Consider the following 19265-nt stretch of genomic DNA (forward strand, 5'->3'; position numbering starts at 1 on the left):
TTTTCCCCCCTGCTTCCAATTTAAAGTGTCTGTGGAATTGTCATTCCCTGGAACTACCCATTGATGATGCTCGCGTGGAAGAGTGCGGTGTGTTTGGCTGCTGGCAACACTTTAGTTCTGAAACCAGCACAGGTAAACATCAAGCAGGCTGATAATGTATTGATATATGGCATTCCTCCAGTCTACAGTAGGGGTAGGGAACCTCATGTCCAGGGGCAAAATGCAGGCTTCCGGGTCTCTCTGTTGAGATTCTGGGATACTCTGCAGGCCGCACCTGCTTCCCAGCCACACCTCTCTCCCCAAACCACACCCTTTATCAGCCCTCCTTTCCACCTACCTTGCACTTTTGCCTAACTGGAGTTTACGCCAACAAGGCTTGGAGGGAGTCAAGAAAGGGATGTGCAAGTCGGGGATGTGTATCCAGAAACAAGCCTGCTGTACTAAAGGAAATTCATGTTCATTGCCCTGCCCACTTTTGCCTCTGACCCCACCCACCACCGACATGTGGCTTCAGGCTAAAGGTTTCCCCCCACCTGCCCCAGACAGTTTTTACCGATGTCATTGTGGTGATCATACAGGGTCCCCGGACGTTTCACCGTCTATTGATCCCTGTGCCACCACTTTATTTCTCGCTGCCACCACCCAGGCCCTACCTGGTACAATACTGAGTCCAGTCAGGGTTAAACTGGAACATAAACTTCTGTTTATTTATTGCAGTTTAACAAGCGTGTGGTTTCATAAACGGTATTGGTCAATTACAATCATGGGGTGCCTATCCAGATCTATAACTTCCGCTACCTGCTCTCACTCACTAAACCACCTCTCAGATATTTACTTGTCTTCCTAGCCCCTAACTGTTCCTGACTTAGCTTATTTCTCTACACTAACTCAACCTACCCACAAACTCTATCCCTATTCACTCCCACTCCAACCGACCACCCAACTCTCAACAAACTCCTCCCTTTGCCCCTCCCAGAGCTGGTTTTATAGTCCCTCTGACTCCACCCCCCTTGGTAACTTGTCCTGATTGGGTAACTTGTTTAATTATTTCACCTCCAGCACTCTCATATGTTAACGTCACAGTCATCCACTGATTGACCTTGATAGAAAGTGCACAGATAAAGGAAGAATGTGCCATTGTTGAAGAGGGTTAACAATGGAAATCACATTTCACACTCTGAGGGGGGAAATCCTACCAGGGCCATCTCAAAACACTTTGCCGCCTGAGTCAAGGCAGTGCTCTCTCCTTTTCCCTGCACAAAAGCTGACTAGACAGGCAACTGACTCTTACTTCAAGATGGCTGGTGATGATGGGGCAGTGTATTCCACAGCATAGTCACACACAATTCTGTCCTCCAACATCAAAAATACAAAGGAAGGTGTTATAACTCAACTAAATAAAAACAAGAACAATAAAGAGAGAAAGGGGCAGGGGAATAATACAATTCCTTTTTTTAAAAAACCCTAAACCATGCTACAGGATTTTGTAAACATTGCAATTTTCCTTATACCATACGACACATAGATAATCTGTGTTGGTTTTATGTTATCACAATATTATAATTGGCTTAAACTGTCTTCTGTTAGAACCTTCTTTGCCTGTATGTCTGCATACCAAGGCAGGCAGTCTGGTAAAATCATGGTGTGTGCTTTTATGTAGGTAACTCCACTGACTGCCTTAAAGTTTGCAGAGCTCTCTGTGAAAGCAGGATTTCCCAAAGGCGTTATCAATATTGTACCTGGTTCAGGTAAAGCAGTGATGCAATGGTTTCTCTTTTCTGTTCAAAGAGGATGGAGGGAATGGGGTGCAGCACAACTAAATCACTGAAATAAACAAAGTCCGCGATGACACTAAAGCTCAACATTTAATTATACTTATGTCACAGGTTCAACAGGGCAACGCTTGTCCGATCACCCAGACATTCGTAAACTTGGGTTCACTGGCTCAACACCAACTGGGAAACAAATCATGAAGAGGTAAGGTATTCATTCCCCACCCCACCCCCATTTTTGCATGCTGTACATTTTTAGAGCATGGCCTTCACATGGAGATGTTTTCGTACAGCCATGAGCTGCGTGGCTTTTGCCATGTGTCTCCCTACACTGACAATGTAAAGTACAGGGGTACCTTGGTTCTCAAACATAATCCATTCTGGAAGATCATTCGAGTTCCAAAACATTAGAAAACCGAGACGCAAAGGGCTGTCTGCAAATTCAAATGAGAAAACTGAAAAACACACAGCAGAAGCCGTTTGACTTCTGAGGCACGTCTGAGTTTAGGTTCCGAAATGTTCATCAACAGAGACGTTCGAGAACCAAGTTACCACTGTAGGGGTGGAAGAACCTGTAGCTTTCAAGATCCCGCTAGACTACAACTCCCATCACTCTGACCATTGACCACATTGGCAATAGGCTGATAGGAATTGGAGTCCAACAACACCTGGCATGCCACAGTTTCCCTGCCTCAGGTGTAAAGAGGAATCTGTATGTAGAGATTGATTTGGATGCTACTTTTCCTTTCATAACTAGAAAAGAGGTCCTCCACCTTCCTTTCTCCCCACAAAATTCTGCTGCTGCAAGTCGGGTGACCTTTGGAAATAGCATGGGCTATGGTGCTGGGCAAGGGCTGCAGGCAGATCAGGGAGTTGGTGGATATGGTTCTCTCCATTAGGTGAATGGAGGAGGAACTTCGGACCTGAGCCATAGTAAATGTTCAATCTGTAATTAGAAGTAGGTTTATTTTGGTACCAGTCATGGCTTCCTGCCAAGAATTCTGTGGTCTGTTAAGGGTGGTGATGTTGTTAGCAGGGGTGGATTTAGGGCTGTGCAACTGATGCGCATGCACTGGGCACTGTCTCAAAGCAGTGTTTTGGGGAAGGAGGTGTGAGGCCCTCCCTCCTCAAAGCCAGATTTGGGGAGGAGGTGAGAGGGCTCTAGGACCCTGCCAGAGCACTTGTAAAGGTAAAGGTAAAGGACCCCTGGACAGTTAAGTCCAGTCAAAGGCGACTATGGGGTTGCGGCGCTCATCTCACTTTCAGGCCGAGAGAGCCGGCGTTTGTCCACAAACAGCTTTCTGGGTCATGTGGCCAGCATGACTAAACCGCTTCTGGTGCAACGGAAACCAGAGTGCACGAAAACACTGTTTACCTCCCCGCTGCAGCTGTACCTATTTATCTACTTGCACTGGCATGCTTTTGAACTGCTAGGCTAATAATAATAATAATAATAATAATAATAATAAACTTTTATTTACCGTATATCCCGCCCTCCCCGGCCAAAGTCGGGCTCAGGACGGCTAACATCAGATATATAACATTAGTATAAAATCAAAAAATAATTAAATTACCTCCTAAAAACAGGTCAAAATCAAATTAAAGTCTAATTAGATGGCTTTCCACAGGGTTAGGGTTGGGTTAAGAGGCCCCTATTCCCTTCACAGAATATGCTTACTTATATAAGTTTATATAACTTCCCTTCACTGGCTATCAGGAGGAATGAGACTGAATTCTGAATGCTTTCATCATCATTTTTACAGCTGCGCTGTCAGCAATCTGAAGAAGGTTTCTTTGGAACTGGGAGGGAAATCCCCGCTGATCATATTCAACGACTGTGAACTTGACAAAGCTGTGAGAATGGTAAGCCGGCTTCGAAAAGGCTCTGGTGAACTTGCTCCATAGTGTATTGTACATTGTGCTTCAGTGGTTGTGACACTGCTCTGAAATTAGAATTATTTATTAAATTTGCTTACCGCCCTATACCCGTAGATCTCAGGGTGGTTCACAACGTAAAATCACAATATAAAGAACACAAAATCCATCATAAAATAAAAACATAGACAACCCGAGCCCTTTACCTGGTAAGATAAAGAACATTTTAAATTAATAGTTAGTAGAAAATAAGAATGCTCATATTCACTGTATGTTCTATATGTTCACAGGCTTCCATATAGAAAATGAAAATGGAGGGAAAAAATAGATTAAGATAACAAAAAAAGCATGTTCAAGGCGTGTGTTTTTTCTTCCAATGCAGGGCATGGGAGCTGTTTTCTTCAACAAAGGAGAAAACTGCATTGCAGCTGGCAGACTTTTTGTGGAAGAATCAGTCCACGACGAATTTGTTAGGAGAGTGGTAAGAAATTTAAAACGTGAGATTAAACATGATTTTTTCCTTAGGAGCCTTTCCACTACACACCATATGTAGCCAACATGGTGCCTTCCAGAGGTAGTTGGACTCCCAGACTACCTGGCCCAGTGATCAGGGATGATGGGAGTTGTAGTCCACAACATCTGAAGAGCACCTGGTCAGGGAAGGCTGAAATGGGGCTAAGCCCGGTGTGGCTAACCTATGGCCTTCTAAATGTTGCTGGACTTCAACTCCCAGGCAGCACAACCAACAGTCAGGGATGCTGGGAACTGTAGTTCAGCAACATCTGGAGGACCACTGGTTAAAAACCCAATAGTTTCACAGTGTTTTTGCTTTGTTTGAAACCCCAGGAAGTTTTGCCAAGCGACTCGTCTGTCTGCCTGGTGCCAGTGCAAGGGAAAACTGGTATGTCAAATTCTATGGGCATGAGTGTATTAGTATAAATTGCTGGCACAAATCATATGTCTGAGGGGCCCATGCAGTATTTAAGTTTGCCGGGGCAGGGGGCAGAACACACAGCTCTCCCATCTAAAGGGCTACTTATTGATTGGCATGGGAGCCAAGAATATGAGCTTCTGTTCCATTTTGTGAGAGTCCTCTAGCAAGCAGGACAAAGGACAATTTCCCTTTCTTCTCCAGATAACTTTAACTCCTCATTACAAACTACTTCTTCGGATGGGATGCCAACATTATTGCCCAAAAGGGTTTTAGTAGTTGCCAGATACTTTTTCCTCTCCTTTGGTGGAATCCGTAGGTGGAAGAAGCCAAAAAGATGAAAATTGGTGACCCACTTGACAGATCTACAGACCATGGTCCACAAAACCATAAAGGACATTTGGATAAGCTTCTGAAATATTGTGAAACTGGCGTGAAAGAAGGGGCTACTCTGGTATATGGAGGAAGACAAGTTGGTAGACCAGGTAAACTATGATCTAAGTAGAATCCATAAATCAGATTAGTGGGGGGGGGGGGTTGTGTGTGTGTGATATATTTATATTCTCCTACGGGCCACAGATTCCTCACCACAGTTCTTACCTAATGAGGCAACATGGGCTACAAATTTGTAAGTCCAATCTGTTCATGCCTATTGTTGGATTCTTGGCTTTCATTTGGGGAATTTGTCTCAGGTATAGCCTTGTGGATCAGACCAAAGGCCCATCTTGTCCACCATCTTGTTTTCACCATGGCCAACCATATACCACTGGGAAGCCATGAGCGCAACAGCACTCTCCCCTCATATGAATTTTAGTGGATTAGTACACCCTTTTTACATTCCTCAGAAGATTTCTAAATCAGTTTATCTGATTAACCAATCAAATGCTGCAGCCCTGGATAAGATATTAAAGAATTAACACTTTTAATGCCACCTTATGGAGTGTGCTACAGAAGACACATCCAGCATAGCCTCAATGGTATATCAAGGCAGAAAATGCCTGTAAAATGAAATAAAAGCATTAAAAAATAATTCTCAAGACAGAAAATGTCTGGAATCATTTCAGTTTTGCACATGCCACACCATCTTCTCTTTGATCAGGCTTCTTCATGGAACCTACCATATTCACGGATGTTGAAGACCATATGTTCATTGCACAAGAAGAGTCTTTTGGTCCTATAATGGTCATTTCCAAGTTCCTAGATGGGTAGGTCCTGCTATAGGTTAATGATGTTATTCTTTATTCTCCATGCAATAGTTAATCATGTGAGTCCAGTGCCCAAACAGGGCATATAAAGCCAGGCATCTGTGATTGGAAAGTGTCGTCGTTTTTACCTTCATTCCTACTTGTATGGGATGCCTTCATATCGATAACTTATTTTAGCAGAGGATGCTTTCTAGTCAAGCTTTTTAAACACATAATAAAGAAGCAGCAGAACGAAATAGCACGTGGAGAAATCTGTTGATGAAAAGCAGCTTAAAATGACTTGGATTAATGTCTCTGCTACATTCCATGTTGCTGCACTGACGGCAGATTATTCTCTCATATTGCAGGGATGTTGATGGGGTGTTGGAACGAGCCAACCAGACCGAATATGGCTTGGCTTCAGGGGTCTTCACCAAAGACATAAGCAAAGCTCTCTATGTCAGCGATAGGCTGGAAGCTGGAACAGTTTTCATCAACACCTATAACAAAACTGATGTGGCCGCCCCATTTGGAGGATTCAAGCAGTCTGGCTTTGGAAAAGATTTAGGTAAGTTGCATTTTACTTAAGATCCACACAGAAATCTAAAGCTCAGTGCAGTGGTGGGCAAGCTGTGCACCTGCGGACAGTGCTAGACTACAGCCCCTATAATCCCTGCTGGCTGCTGGCTAGGGCTGATGGGACTTGGAAGTCCAACAACATCAGCAGGTCACCATGTCTCTACCTTGGGTCAGAGGTTTGAAACCTATGTTTACCTTTTAAAGTTTATTAGTTATTTAATACTATGATCTCATTATATGTTACTGCTAGCAGCTTTTCAGCAACAGATCACACTCACACCATGTGTTTAAAGCACCTTTAAATAATAATATTATAGTGGTGCCCAACTTTCAGCGGGATGGGTAGGACCTGGTCCTTATCAATGTTGCTGGATATGCATTTTGAATTGTTTCATTTTGCTGGATGCTCATTTTATGCATTTTACTGGATGAGCATTTTATGCATTTTGAATTGTTTTAACTTTTTCTGGTTTTACAGTAGTGCCTTGCAAGACGAAAATAATCCGTTCCGCGAGTCTCTTCGTCTAGCGGTTTTTTCGTCTTGCGAAGCAAGCCCCTTAGCGGCTTAGAAAAAGGGGGGGAGGAGCGAAAAAATCGCAAGACTCGCAAGACGTTTTCGTCTTGCGAAGCAAGCCCATAGGGAAATTTGTCTTGCGAAGCAACTCAAAAATGGAAAACCCTTTCGTCTAGCGGGTTTTTCGTCTTGCGAGGCATTCGTCTTGCGGGGCACCACTGTATATTGTTTTAAACCCTAAAACTACTTGTTTTAGGGTCAAGTAGCTCTGAGGCTTTTTACTGTTTCAATTATCTATTTTATCCATCTGTCACTTTAAAGTGCATAGTTTCCCCCAAAGAATCCTGGGAATTTTAGTTTGTAACCTAGCAGTTCGAAAACACATCAAAGTGCAAGTAGATAAATAGGTACCGCTCTGGCGGGAAGGTAAACGGCGTTTCCGTGCACTGCTCTGGTTCGCCAGAAGCGGCTTAGTCATGCTGGCCACATGACCCGGAAGTTGTACGCCAGCTCCCTCGGCCAATAAAGCGAGATGAGCGCCGCAACCCCAGAGTCGTCCGTGACTGGACCAGATGGTCAGGGGTCCCTTTACCTTTATGCATTCTGGCAATCATAGCTCCATGAGGGATAAACTGCAGTTCCTAGGATTTTTTGGAGGAAGCCATGCACTTTGAACATACTGTGTGGATGTGACCAGAAAGGCATCTTTAAAAAAAAAAAGTCATGATAAATGTTACAAGCATAGGTTTGATTGCCTAATTATTTCTGGCAAACCCAGCACTTGAGACAGCACACATTTACCTCACATTTCAATTACTAATAGTGTTCGGAATCGAAGCTCTGTGAAGGGTAAACTCTAGTTCACTGGATTCTTTGTGGAAAGCCATGAGTTTTAAATGTGTGTTAAATGTGCTGGAAATTTATGGAGTGGATGGTTCAGAAAATATATGCAGTCTACAATTGTTTCCATGCTCTTGTTCTCTTCAGGTGAGGAAGCGCTTCATGAGTATCTCAGAACGAAAGCTGTAACCGTGGAATATTAAGCATCGTGACTGGGGTGGCAGAGTGTTCTTAAAACCAAGCACAAGACAGGACTCCAAAATTACAACAGCAAAACTGTGAACTTCCACTGGCACTTAAAAACGCAGAGCCAGAACCAAACCCTTTTATGATGTGGAGAGTTCCGCATGCATTCTGTAGGGAATCACTTCTGAGTCATAGACTTCACTGTGAAATTATCGGCTTCTGCAGCTTTTTTGTACCGTGGTCTCCGCTACCCTGAATGTCATCACCTATAAAAGCAACTGAACCATCCAGTGGTTATTGATCGAAACCTCAGATCCCTGGACTTTACAATGGAGATCTTGCCCAAGTGAGAAGCAACGGACGTAGGAAACTACCTTATGCTGAGCCACAGCATTAGTTCATCTAGCTCAGTATTGTGTCTTGACTGGCAGCAGCTTTCAAGAGTTTTGGACAGGTGTTCCCAGTTTGACCTGGGGTCGAACCTGGGACCTTATGCATACAAATCGAACGCTCTACCACTGAGCTATGGCCTTCTTCAGCGCTGTATGTCCCTTGTTTCTCCAAATTAGCCACACAGTACTTAGTTTCTACAGAATGCATCACACCAGCATTATGCCTCTTTTCTTCCTGCAATGCAAGTTTTTAAGCAGCACAGAGAACCAATTTGCCATAAATATTGTACATAAATCCAAGTGCACTTACTGTGTTTTTCGTATGATATGCAGAACTTAACGTCTGTGTTCTACTATGCATATGAAAGCTATAGCAACTATTTTATAATGTGTTTACATTTCCTCCAATGAGAAATCTACATAGTTGTGAATTCCAATTATGCTATTAAATCATATTTGTGCTGAATGTGTTATGCAGTGTTACAATCCTGAAATACGTCTGTAAAAGCATATAAACAAACACTTATCTTTGGCTACGACTTTTCATATCCAAAGGAGCAGCAGAATTGTAATGGTTGCATCCTGAAGCCTTTTAGAGCAGGGGTTTGGAACATGATCTTCCAGCTGCATAGACAAGTTTTATTTTGGTGAACATTTGCTGCCTGCAGAATATTCAGCCTAAATGACTTCACTTGCTAGATATACATAATTTGTATCCAAATCTGCTGCCAAAGAAGTGGCAGCTCAAATACTATGCATTCATATTCAAAAGCAAATCATTCCAAGGTCACTCTCAAATAAGTGCAAAAGATTGCATCCTAGGAGAAAGATCTGTGCCCAGGAAGCCATCAGCTAACAGGCTTGCACAGCTGTTCATCCATTAAAATTGTAATGTAATGTCTGATTTTCAAGATCAAAACAGTACAAACTTGTGAGTTGGTGTATTAATATCTAAGCAAATACAGAACACCTTGAAAATAGTAGTTATTTATTTAACAAACCCACATCATCTTTATGAAAACATAGGAAATATCCCAATTTCAAATGCGTAACAGGACTGCTGCCCAAACACTCAACCATCCTGCAGAATTTTGAGGAAAACATTTCCGATATAAGGCTAGATAGTTTGTCCTTAATCTGAGCATTTACACATATATGTTTGGGATCAGAAAAATAGGCTACAGGACTTTCAGCGGCTTCCCTTGTGATCCCCTCTATGTACAAGAAATGTTTTGACCGGCCCTGCTGCTGCTACCTATCCACAGCTGGAACCTCCCCTTAAGAGGCCAATGCAATTCTCTCTCCCCCTTATAGCAGACCTAAAATCAGCTCTTAGGTTACAGCTGCCATGCTGAAGCTGTTGCAAAGTAACACGCAAGGGTCACTCATCACAACTCACCCCAATTTGAAAGGTATTCAGGGTAGCAGCTAAACAAGACTCTCCAATAACTAGAAGAATCTACATGCTTCCAGCACATGACAGAAGCATTGCCAGTTTCCATGTAGCAACCATAACCTAATAATTGCTTCCATCAATAAATAGGAATACAATTTAAAGCACCAATTGGCCTGACGGGTATTTTCTGTCTGCCTGATTCAGTGCTTCCTCCCCCCACCCTGCCCGCCCCCATATTAAGCTCCTGACGATCCTTATTAATCTTTTTCATCTTGGGGCTTGGACTGAAGTGATCTTCCATGCCTCTTAGGAATGAGAGATGCAGTCTGCAGGTAGCACACCTGGAAGCAAACTAGCTTTTCAAGAGAATTTTTTTCAAGTTATGATACATGGCTTGTAACATGAATCGAAATCTGAGACGGCAAACATCTACTCAGTACTTCTAGGGTCCAAAATTTCTATTCTGCCTTCTCCTTTCGGTTTAGGAAACTTAATGTTGTCGACGGTCACTTCTTCACAAACAGAACTGCCCTCGCTTTCGGAGTCATCTTCCGAGCCTGAATCTTCTTCCTCTGTATCAGAGCTGTTCAGTTCAACCAAAGCCACATTCTGCAATAAAAAGAAATACATATTATTTTTAAAACATCACTGCTGAAGCTGTAAAGGAAGGCCAATTCAAACTCTAAATGAAGATGTACAGAACAGGGCAAATCATGGCTTCAACAGCCAACACCACAGCCTTAGAACAAACATCTCAATAGCCATATCGATAAAATGATTTTTATAAAATTCACTGTCATAATATGTAGGGGATGACCGGCCGAATGGCTTTTAAAAAAAGACTGGACAAATTAAATTGAGAATGGGTCTATCAGTGTGTAGGTTAATTGGGGAGAACATCACGCTGCCTTTGTGGAACAGGCTTGTACACTGCTTTTTTAATTTCTGTGTTATGCTTTATTCATTCTGCTGATTAGTTTTAAGCCATTGAAGTCATTTATACTGCTTAATTTGAAGTTTATGGACTGATTTTTTTTAATGATGTGTTTCCATATTGACACTAGCAATAATTTCCACCTTGTAAATAAGCACACAAAAGCCAACAGGCTGAAAAAAATACCACCCTGCTAAGAGGCCAGTAGCCTTTGTTTCCATACTGTCTGCAGAGAAAAGGAAAAAAACCCACCCACCCACCCACTTCCTCAGCAGCCAGGATAGAAATGCAGAAAACTAGGTTCTGTTTCTGAATACCAGTTCATTGTTATTTGTGGTGCACAAGAACCAGTTATGCACAAGAACCAGTGTGATGCAGTGGTTAGAAACTTGGAATAGGATCTGGGAGACCAGGGCTCAAATCCCCACTCAGTCATGTAGCTCAGTGGGTCAGCTTGGGCCAGCCATCGTCTCTCAGCCTAACCTACATTACAGGAGTGATGTGAAGATAAAGAGCAGCATGCCTTGATCTTCATTGAGGAAAGGTGGGTTAGAAATGTAATAATAAATAAGTAATACATTAGGCTGTACTATGGCTATTGTCATTGTTCCTATTAGCATTTTTTTCTTTTTTGAATGGTTATATTTATTGCTGTTCATCTGATATGCTGCAAGTAATTTAGGGTACAATCTTGGCAGGAAATAACAAATAATCTGATGATTTGTACAAATCATACAAATTAACTGATGGTGATAATTTGGATGACCACTTTGGTGTGGTGTTCTCCAGAATATTCTTAATTTCCTATGATTTTTTTAAACCACACCCTAGGAATCTGTTTCAGCTATAAACCAGGAAGCTAAAGGCATGAGACACTGTTTAGACCAGGCATAGGCAACCTCAGCTCTCCAGATGTTTTGAGACTACAACTCCCATCATCCCTCACCACTGGTCCTGTTAGCTAGGGATGATGGGAGTTGTACTCAAAAAACATCTGGAGGGCTGAGGTTGCCTATGCTTGGTTTAGACCATAAATTATCAGGCCTTAACCATATAATAGAGCCAGGAGAACATTCATCCTTTTTGCACACTGTAAATATGAGTAAGATGCTAGAAACCAAGGCATTAATTTTAGAGAGAGAAATTATTCACCATTTCAATGACATTTTCAACTGAAGCATCCACATGTTCAATATCAAACTCTTGAACAGGGGTGTTTTCCATTTCTCTTCTTAGCTCGTCATTTGCGTTGGCCATCTGTGGTAGAAAGTTCTGCACCCTGTCCAAAACTAGTACATGAAAACAGGCAAGATGTTAATGCACTTCTACGAAAGACTTTGATAAAATACATTGGATGGCTTTACTCCTAGTAATGTCCAGTATCTTAACCCTTACTGCATACTGCAACCCTCCTGTCTGCAAATAGTCTTAAAACTGTTAGGCTTGTCACAGACGCCGCTTTATAAGTTGCACAACACTAGAGAGGCAATAAGGCATGTATTGGGTGCTGCTACTCCACTGTCTAGGGACGCAGGTGGCGCTGTGGGTTAAAGCCTCAGCACCTAGGACTTGCCGATCGAAAGGTCGGCGGTTCGAATCCCTGCGGCGGGGTGCGCTCCTGTCGTTCGGTCCCAGCGCCTGCCAACCTAGCAGTTCGAAAGCACCTTCGGGTGCAAGTAGATAAATAGGGACCGCTTACTAGCGGGAAGGTAAACGGTGTTCCGTGTGCGGCTCTGGCTTGCCAGAGCAGCGATGTCACGCTGGCCACGTGACCCGGAAGTGTCTGCGGACAGCACTGGCTCCCGGCCTATAGAGTGAGATGAGCGCACAACCCTAGAGTCTGGCAAGACTGGCCCGTACGGGCAGGGGTACCTTTACCTTTACTCCACTGTCACTAGCAGTATCGCACTTTCCCATCTGCCACAGAAATAATACAGCGTAAGAACAGCACCCTATGCAGTGCTTTTTTTCTTAAAAAATGTTTAGGGGTACTCTCATTTTCCTACTCATATTATACTGCCCCTCAATAAGGCCAAACTTAGATTCACAAAATGTTTAAGGGTACTCCTGCGTCCCCCCAGAAAAAAGCATTAACCCTATGTATGGCAGAGCACCACTTTAGCTAATGGGGCCTACCGCTGCCGCCACGCAATTTCTGTTCTTATCCTGAAGCAAAGTTCTTAACCCGAGGTACTATTTCTGGGTTAGCGGAGTCTGTAACCTGAAGCGTATGTAACCTGAAGCATAGGTAACCCGAGGTACCGCTGTATTATCAGTTTAGTACTTGAATTTATAACTAGATGCTACAGGCCACACAAAAATGCTTTACAGAATCCATGAACACAACAGACACACTTTATTTTGGAATGTTACAGTTTTCCCTCACTACACCTTTTCAATGCCTCCCTCTTCTGCTTCTGTCATATTGCACTGCATGGACTTTCAGGTCTAAGGGGAGGAACAGAAAATTCTCAAGCTGTTTATGCTTGAACGCTAATTCTAGGTCAGGAATGTTTCTACACAATTCTTTAAGTTTGTATCTTACTGAAGTTCACACAATATATTTAAAGATGATGAGCACTTACGGTTGCTCCTTGGAAGCCTGACCGTCTGTAAGCTCATGGCTTTCTTCTTAGCATGCTTTGAATTTAGCAATAGTGTCTCATGAATACCTACAAGCCAGAATTCCAACATCAGTTCAGCAGTCACACACCAACCTTTTCTATTCACATAGAATATTCACACTATTCAAATATAACAGTACAGTAGAGGAAACTGCATTCCAAAACAATTGGTCCATAACAAATGTGATTTTTCACCTACCCTATCCAACCGTATCTCATTTTTAAAAATATACAAGCCCTCTTCATATGCCTTTCCACTCTCCCAGAACCCCAATCTCAGGTTACCCAAATCAAGCCACATTTAAACTAAATCAAGAAATGCATTGCTAGAATTTTGATTTTAATACACCCTTTTCTATTTCACTCATTACAGATTAGCCAATACAATACACTCTACTCATGATGATACACATGACAGGAAGCTGCAATGTGAAAAGCAACCCATATCTATATAATGCAAGCTTGTAATTCATGATGTGCACGAAGGGCAGTGCTTGTGCAGCGTATTTGTGTGTGAGGGACAGACCACAGCTTCCTGTATATATTTGTACAGGCTACAAGCACTGATAGTTATCTTTGTTGATCCGGAAGAATGGAGGGGGGGTGGCAACTCCCCAAACAGCTAGCTTAACAATATACTGTTGATCCGTAGCAGCAGGAATGGAAGAAAGCCTCCTCAAAGCAACTAGCATTTGGGGACCAATAAATGCAAGGAAAAGTGAGCAAGCCTTCCGGGTTTCTGCAAATTCTCAATCAAACTGGATGCTAAAACCAAACAACAACACAAAGCGAAAGGGAAGGGAAAGGCCCCGTTCTACTATTACAAAATGCAGATTTTGGGTCTCAGCAAAATCCTACTACATGTGCTGAGCCTGAAAGCTTGCTCACTTCTTTTAGTCGCCCCTACTAAAGGTATTATATACTACGGTTATTTTTGTGGGTCGCTTTGTTTGCAACGACACCTCACCTTATCCCTAAAATGCGTTCAGGCCGCAGACTTGCAAAATCTGGGTCCGAGGAAAGAACAACTAACCGCTGCAGGGAAGCGGGAAAGGGTCGGGTGTTCCCACTTCCCCCTGTTCCTGCAGCGCAGAAAGTTGTCCCCCTATATCGGCAGCGCCTGCTCCGGCAACTCCTTGCCAATTACCTCCTCCGCTCCCCGCGGAAAGCAGCTCCCGGGATACAGCCGGAGCCGCGCCATCTCCGCTCAGCGCCATGCACCTCTTTGCAAACCGCTGCTTCCGCGCGCGGCAGCCTCCGCGGGGGAAACCGGAACACGCGCGAAAGACCGGAAGCGGCGAAGCCCAGAGCGGCCTCGCGAGCGCAACGGCGCCACCTACAGCGCGGAGGGCGGCTAGGAAAAGCTTTTCTCCCTCCTTTAACGAAGCGGAATGTTGGAAGATCCGGGAAAGAGAAAAGCAAGCGCTTATTCACTCAGCGCAGAGCCAAACTCACAGGATGGTCGCATCACCTTGGATGGCTTTAAGGATTAGGCAAATTAATGGAGGATAAGGCTATCGATGGCTGCTAGCCATGATGACTTTGCTCTGCCTCCATGGCTGGAAGCAGTAATGCTTCTGAATAGCAGTTACTGGAAACCCCAGGAGGGAATAATAATAATAATAATAATAAAACAACAACAACATTATTATTATTATTATTATTATTATTATTATTATTATTATTATTATTATTACTATTATTATTACTATTATTATTATTACTATTATTATTATTACTATTATTATTACTATTATTATTATTTATACCCCACCCATCTGGCTGGGTTTCCCCAGCCACTCTGGGCGGCTTCCAACAAAACACTAAAATACAATAACCTATTAAACATTAAAAGCTTCCCTAAACAGGGCTGCCTTCAGATGTCTTCAGTCACCAGTCTAGCTGCCGCATTCTGGATTAATTGTAGTTTCTGGATCACCTTCAAAGGTAGCCCCATGTAGAGCGCATTACAGTAGTCCAAGCGAGAGATAACCAGAGCATGCACCACTCTGGCGAGACCGTCTGTGGGCAGGTAGGGTCTCAGCCTGCATACCAGATGGAGCTGGTAAACAGCTGCCCCAGACACAGAATTGACCTGTGCCTCCATGGACAGCTGTGAGTCCAGAATGACTCCCAAGCTGCACACCTGGTCCTTCAGGGGCACAGTTACCCCATTCAGGACCAGGGAGTCCTCCACACCCGCCTGCCTGCTGTCCCCCAAGAACAGTACTTCTGTCTTGTCAGGTTTCAACCTCAATCTGTTAGCCGCCATCCATCCTCCAACCGCTTCCAGTGCTTTTGTGCTCAGAGCCTGCTTGTTGGGCTCAGCCACTGTGAGAACAAGGATGCTGGACTAGATGGACCAATGGCCTGATCCAATGGACTCTTTTTATGTTCTCGGAATCAATTCCAATTTCAGCATCCTCAATTCAGTGTCAGAGACACAATCAGAATCACCAGGAATTGAAGCTGGGGGCTTAGGACGGATCCACACAATAAATTTAAAGTACATTCATGGCATATTTAAAGCACTTGATTCCATGGTCTCTGCTGACTTTCATTCTAAGGAAATCAAACCCCCAGAGTCTCTCAATTCTCAGTTTGGGGTGGCATGTAACATCTAGACTGGGCTGAGGACCAGCACTGACTAGTGGATGAAATGACCTTCACCCTAGCTTACGTATTGTGGCTCCTACATATATAGTTATTTATTTAAACATTCATTCATCACCTTTAAAACAAGAGAAGGATAGGTCAATTACAGTATAAAAGCAGCCCCCCCCCCACTGCTCACTTTTACATTGACTTTCCAGTGGGCTGTTGTTAGAACTGTTCGTTATATTTTTATGGACATTGCCACCATTATCTTTCTCTATTGCTGTCCATTTTCTTGCACTTGCTTTTAATTTTGTTGTGCTTTATGTTTTTATTTGTGTAAGACACCTTAAGTTTGGCTTTTATAGAAAAGTGGGATTTAAACAAATGACATACAGCGCTGTTTCAGAATCTGGAGTGGTGCCACAGTTGATGATATTGCAGTTGCCACCTTACCAATAGAGACAGACAGGTGGCTTTTATTTCCAGCTCACAGAACCAGTATTTCCTGTGGTTGACTGTAGAGATAAAAATATTTGAACAGGACATGGTGAACACTCCCCGATGTTCAAATAACATTACTGATATAGATATTCTAGCAATGCAATCTGACCTGATTTTCTCCTAAATTTAGTGGCTATAGGATTGTAATCTGTAACTGCAGCACACTAGTTCTTGCATAACTAAGGGTCCACTCACACTTCCATTTGCCCCTTGATTTCATGCTAGTTTTATGTCATTCGCTCATGCCATGCTTTTTGGTGAATTTCTCTGTCATTTTTCTAATTGCAAAAAGTGGATTTGTTCTGCCAGGGCACCAGAGTGCTTTAATTCACAAACCTAATTTCTATAATGCGCTTGAATCCCTCTTGCAAAATACTGACAGTCTGGGGGTGACAAGGGTACGGTAGATGGCTTGCAACCTGAGACTCATAGAAATGGAATGGATCCCAAGGGTCATCTAGTCAAACACCCAGCAACGCAGGAAGCACAGCTAAAAATCCCTGACAGATGGCCATCCAACCTGAAATATACTCAGAGTCGAGTGTGAATTTCATGCTCTTTATTCAGCTCATAGTAGCAATGAATGAAACTTTCCCCAAAACATCTAGCTATATATACATTATTTACAAAATGCCCCCCCCCCCGTGATTGCCTAATTCCGGGCTGCTCCTGTAGGCCAATCAACTTGTGGATTCACCTCCTCCAGAAGCCTGATTGGCTGCTCCTGCAGGCCAATCAGGTCACTGATTCACTTCCACCTGGAGCTGGATTGGGTGGCTCCTGCGGACCAATCAGACTGCTGCATTCTGGATCCTATTGTTCTAGGAATCAGCTCAGTACATAACACAGCCTGTTTTAAAACCTCCAAATAAGGAGAGTCCATCACCTTAAGAGGTGGTCCATCCCACTGTCAAACAGCTCTTGCCATCAGAAAGTTCTTCCTATTGTTTAGTAGGAACCTTCTTTCTTTTAATTCTTCTACTGCCTGTGAGGCAGTGGAAGCGCTGTCTGGGAGACAAGTTGAAGGCACCTAAATCTAGTTACCAAAACACAGACACTTTAATAGTATTGATACAAAGGTTACGTGCCACCCCCAATCTCTGCCAAGTGGTAGCAAGATTCCAGGGGGTTCCAGCTGCTCATCCAGGTTTGTGTTGGGAACTGAGGCACAGCATAGACTACTATATTTTTTCCGTTGGGGGATTTGCCAAGAATTGTTGAGCTTTCTTTGGGGGGTCACCGCCGCTAATCACTCTGCAGCCTGCCCTCCAATGAAAATCGCACGCATCGCCGTGGCCACTCAACACAACCACCACCAATTGCACGCACACCTCACCACTGCCATAAATAGCCTTCCCAACTGCCACAGCCACAGCAAATCGTCAGCAGGCCTTGGCCCAGCAACCAATCACATGCCCAGTCGCCGCTGCCAATCTCCTGCTGGCTGCTGTCAACAATCACCCATCCCCACCCCCTGCTATCCCTCTGTAAGACGACAAGCAATTTTTGCCTATTATGGTGGTACCTCGGGTTACAGACGCTTCAGGTTACAGACTCCGTTAACCCAGAAATAGTACCTCGGGTTAAGAACTTTGCTTCAGGATGAGAACAGAAATCGCGCGGCGGTGGCGCAGTGGCAGCAGGAGGCCCCATTAGCTAAAGTGGTGCTTCAGGTTAAGAACAGTTTCAGGTTAGGAATGGACCTCTGGAACGAATTAAGTACTTAACCCGAGGTACCACTATATTTCTAAGGGGAAATTATCGTCGGAAAAATTTGGTAGTTTCTTTAAGAAATATGGCTTACTTTACACCTATTTACCCTTGAAAGCCTTCGGTGGAGGAGGGTGCAGAACATTACAGCCCAAGAGTGTCTTTTGTTGCTTGTCTTGTTTGGGTTCAAAGTAGCAGCCAGTCATGGCCCCTGACTTCTCGGTGCAGCCTCCTCCAGCCAGCACTGCATGGAGTTCTCTCTTTGTTCCTCTCCTTCCTCCCAGAACACTTTGCCAAACGCAACACCTCCCCTTCTGTCTGCTCACCACCCCCTTCTCCAGACCTGTTTTTTAAAATGACAACATTTTCCCCGTGTGACATCACACCCATGTTACCCTGGCAACCTCCATTTCACAGACCCAAGCATCCTCCTTCCATGGGCCATCAGCACCTTTGCCATGCTTGATGACTTCCACCCCAAGTGAGACTCTGAAAAACAAGCTTAGCCTGCATTTTTACACTGCTAAGCTGTCTCTCCCCCAGGGGAAGACTCCAAGCACTTACGAATTTCTAGCATTCAGTAATTTCTAACATTTGCTAACTGCTTAGAATTACAGGCGCTTTTGCTCCCCCGAATTCTGGTACACCAAATCTGTAACAGTATTATTTTGGCCAAATTTTGAGACTAGGACTATGTTAGTTCTTTTCTCAGAGTTCTGCATAACCAATTGCACACAGTTCCCTTGCTTCTGATTCAAAAAGCCTCCTATAAAGACAAAGAAATCTCCCCCCCCCCCCCGCGTTTTTGGCATGGAAAACACATTGCGTTTAAAATAGTGGCGGTGCTAAATTAATTTAAACAAACGTGTAATAAGTTTGAATGCTGGCAAGCAGATGACTAGCTGCTATTTTTGAAATGCGCTAATTGTCAGAGCTTGGCAGGTGCCCCTGAGATTAAAACATTTCCCTTAAGGCATGCAAATTATCTTTTGATAGAATTACTCACACCCGTGTAGCTGACTCAAGCTGACAAAACAGAATTTGCTCTTTACTCGTATTGCTGTAGATGCTTATCATGAACTGCACCTTGAAATCAGTAAAAACAATTGGGTAATTTGAAGCAATGATAAGAAGTGAATCTTCTACATTACAAGGTCCAGTCCATATCACTTGAGATATAATACATTTACCACTCTCTATTGCCATTTTAAGGGATGTGGGTGGCGCTG

At 43.5% G+C, this 19265-nt stretch overlaps 2 protein-coding genes across 2 annotated transcripts in view; one reads left to right on the forward strand and one right to left on the reverse strand.

Moving 5' to 3' along the window:
• ALDH1L2 (aldehyde dehydrogenase 1 family member L2) overlaps positions 1–8739 on the forward strand; it is a 29912-nt gene extending 21173 nt beyond the window's left edge. Inside the window, exons 15-23 of the mRNA XM_028746671.2 lie at positions 27–132; positions 1661–1748; positions 1887–1977; positions 3536–3635; positions 4030–4128; positions 4898–5063; positions 5678–5783; positions 6131–6330; positions 7843–8739. Coding sequence (XP_028602504.2) covers positions 27–132; positions 1661–1748; positions 1887–1977; positions 3536–3635; positions 4030–4128; positions 4898–5063; positions 5678–5783; positions 6131–6330; positions 7843–7898 — 1012 coding nt within the window. The 3' untranslated portion in view covers positions 7899–8739. The remainder of the gene's footprint in view (positions 1–26; positions 133–1660; positions 1749–1886; positions 1978–3535; positions 3636–4029; positions 4129–4897; positions 5064–5677; positions 5784–6130; positions 6331–7842) is intronic.
• Positions 8740–9244: 505 nt separating this feature from the next.
• On the reverse strand, positions 9245–14515 carry NOPCHAP1 (NOP protein chaperone 1). The gene is made up of 4 exons (XM_028746672.2): positions 14375–14515; positions 13189–13275; positions 11756–11892; positions 9245–10278 (listed from the first exon to the last, which is right to left on the reverse strand). The coding sequence occupies exons 1-4, from the start codon at positions 14442–14444 to the stop codon at positions 10099–10101; spliced, it is 474 nt and encodes a 157-aa protein (XP_028602505.2). The 5' UTR covers positions 14445–14515; the 3' UTR covers positions 9245–10098.
• Between the last annotated feature and the right edge of the window lie 4750 nt (positions 14516–19265).

This window comes from Podarcis muralis, chromosome 10 (genome assembly GCF_964188315.1).
Source record: "Podarcis muralis chromosome 10, rPodMur119.hap1.1, whole genome shotgun sequence".
In the NCBI taxonomy this organism is placed as follows: domain Eukaryota; kingdom Metazoa; phylum Chordata; class Lepidosauria; order Squamata; family Lacertidae; genus Podarcis; species Podarcis muralis.

Excerpts from the sequence above, each read along its gene's own strand:
- NOPCHAP1 (XM_028746672.2), bottom strand. The coding sequence starts at position 14,444 with ATGGCGCTGAGCGGAGATGGCGCGGCTCCGGCTGTATCCCGGGAGCTG. Across the intron at positions 13,276-14,374 it reads TTCCGCGGGGAGCGGAGGAG|GTATTCATGAGACACTATTG; the intron begins GTAATTGGCAAG and ends TCTGGCTTGTAG. Across the intron at positions 10,279-11,755 it reads TTGAAAATGTCATTGAAATG|AATGTGGCTTTGGTTGAACT; the intron begins GTGAATAATTTC and ends TTTTTATTGCAG.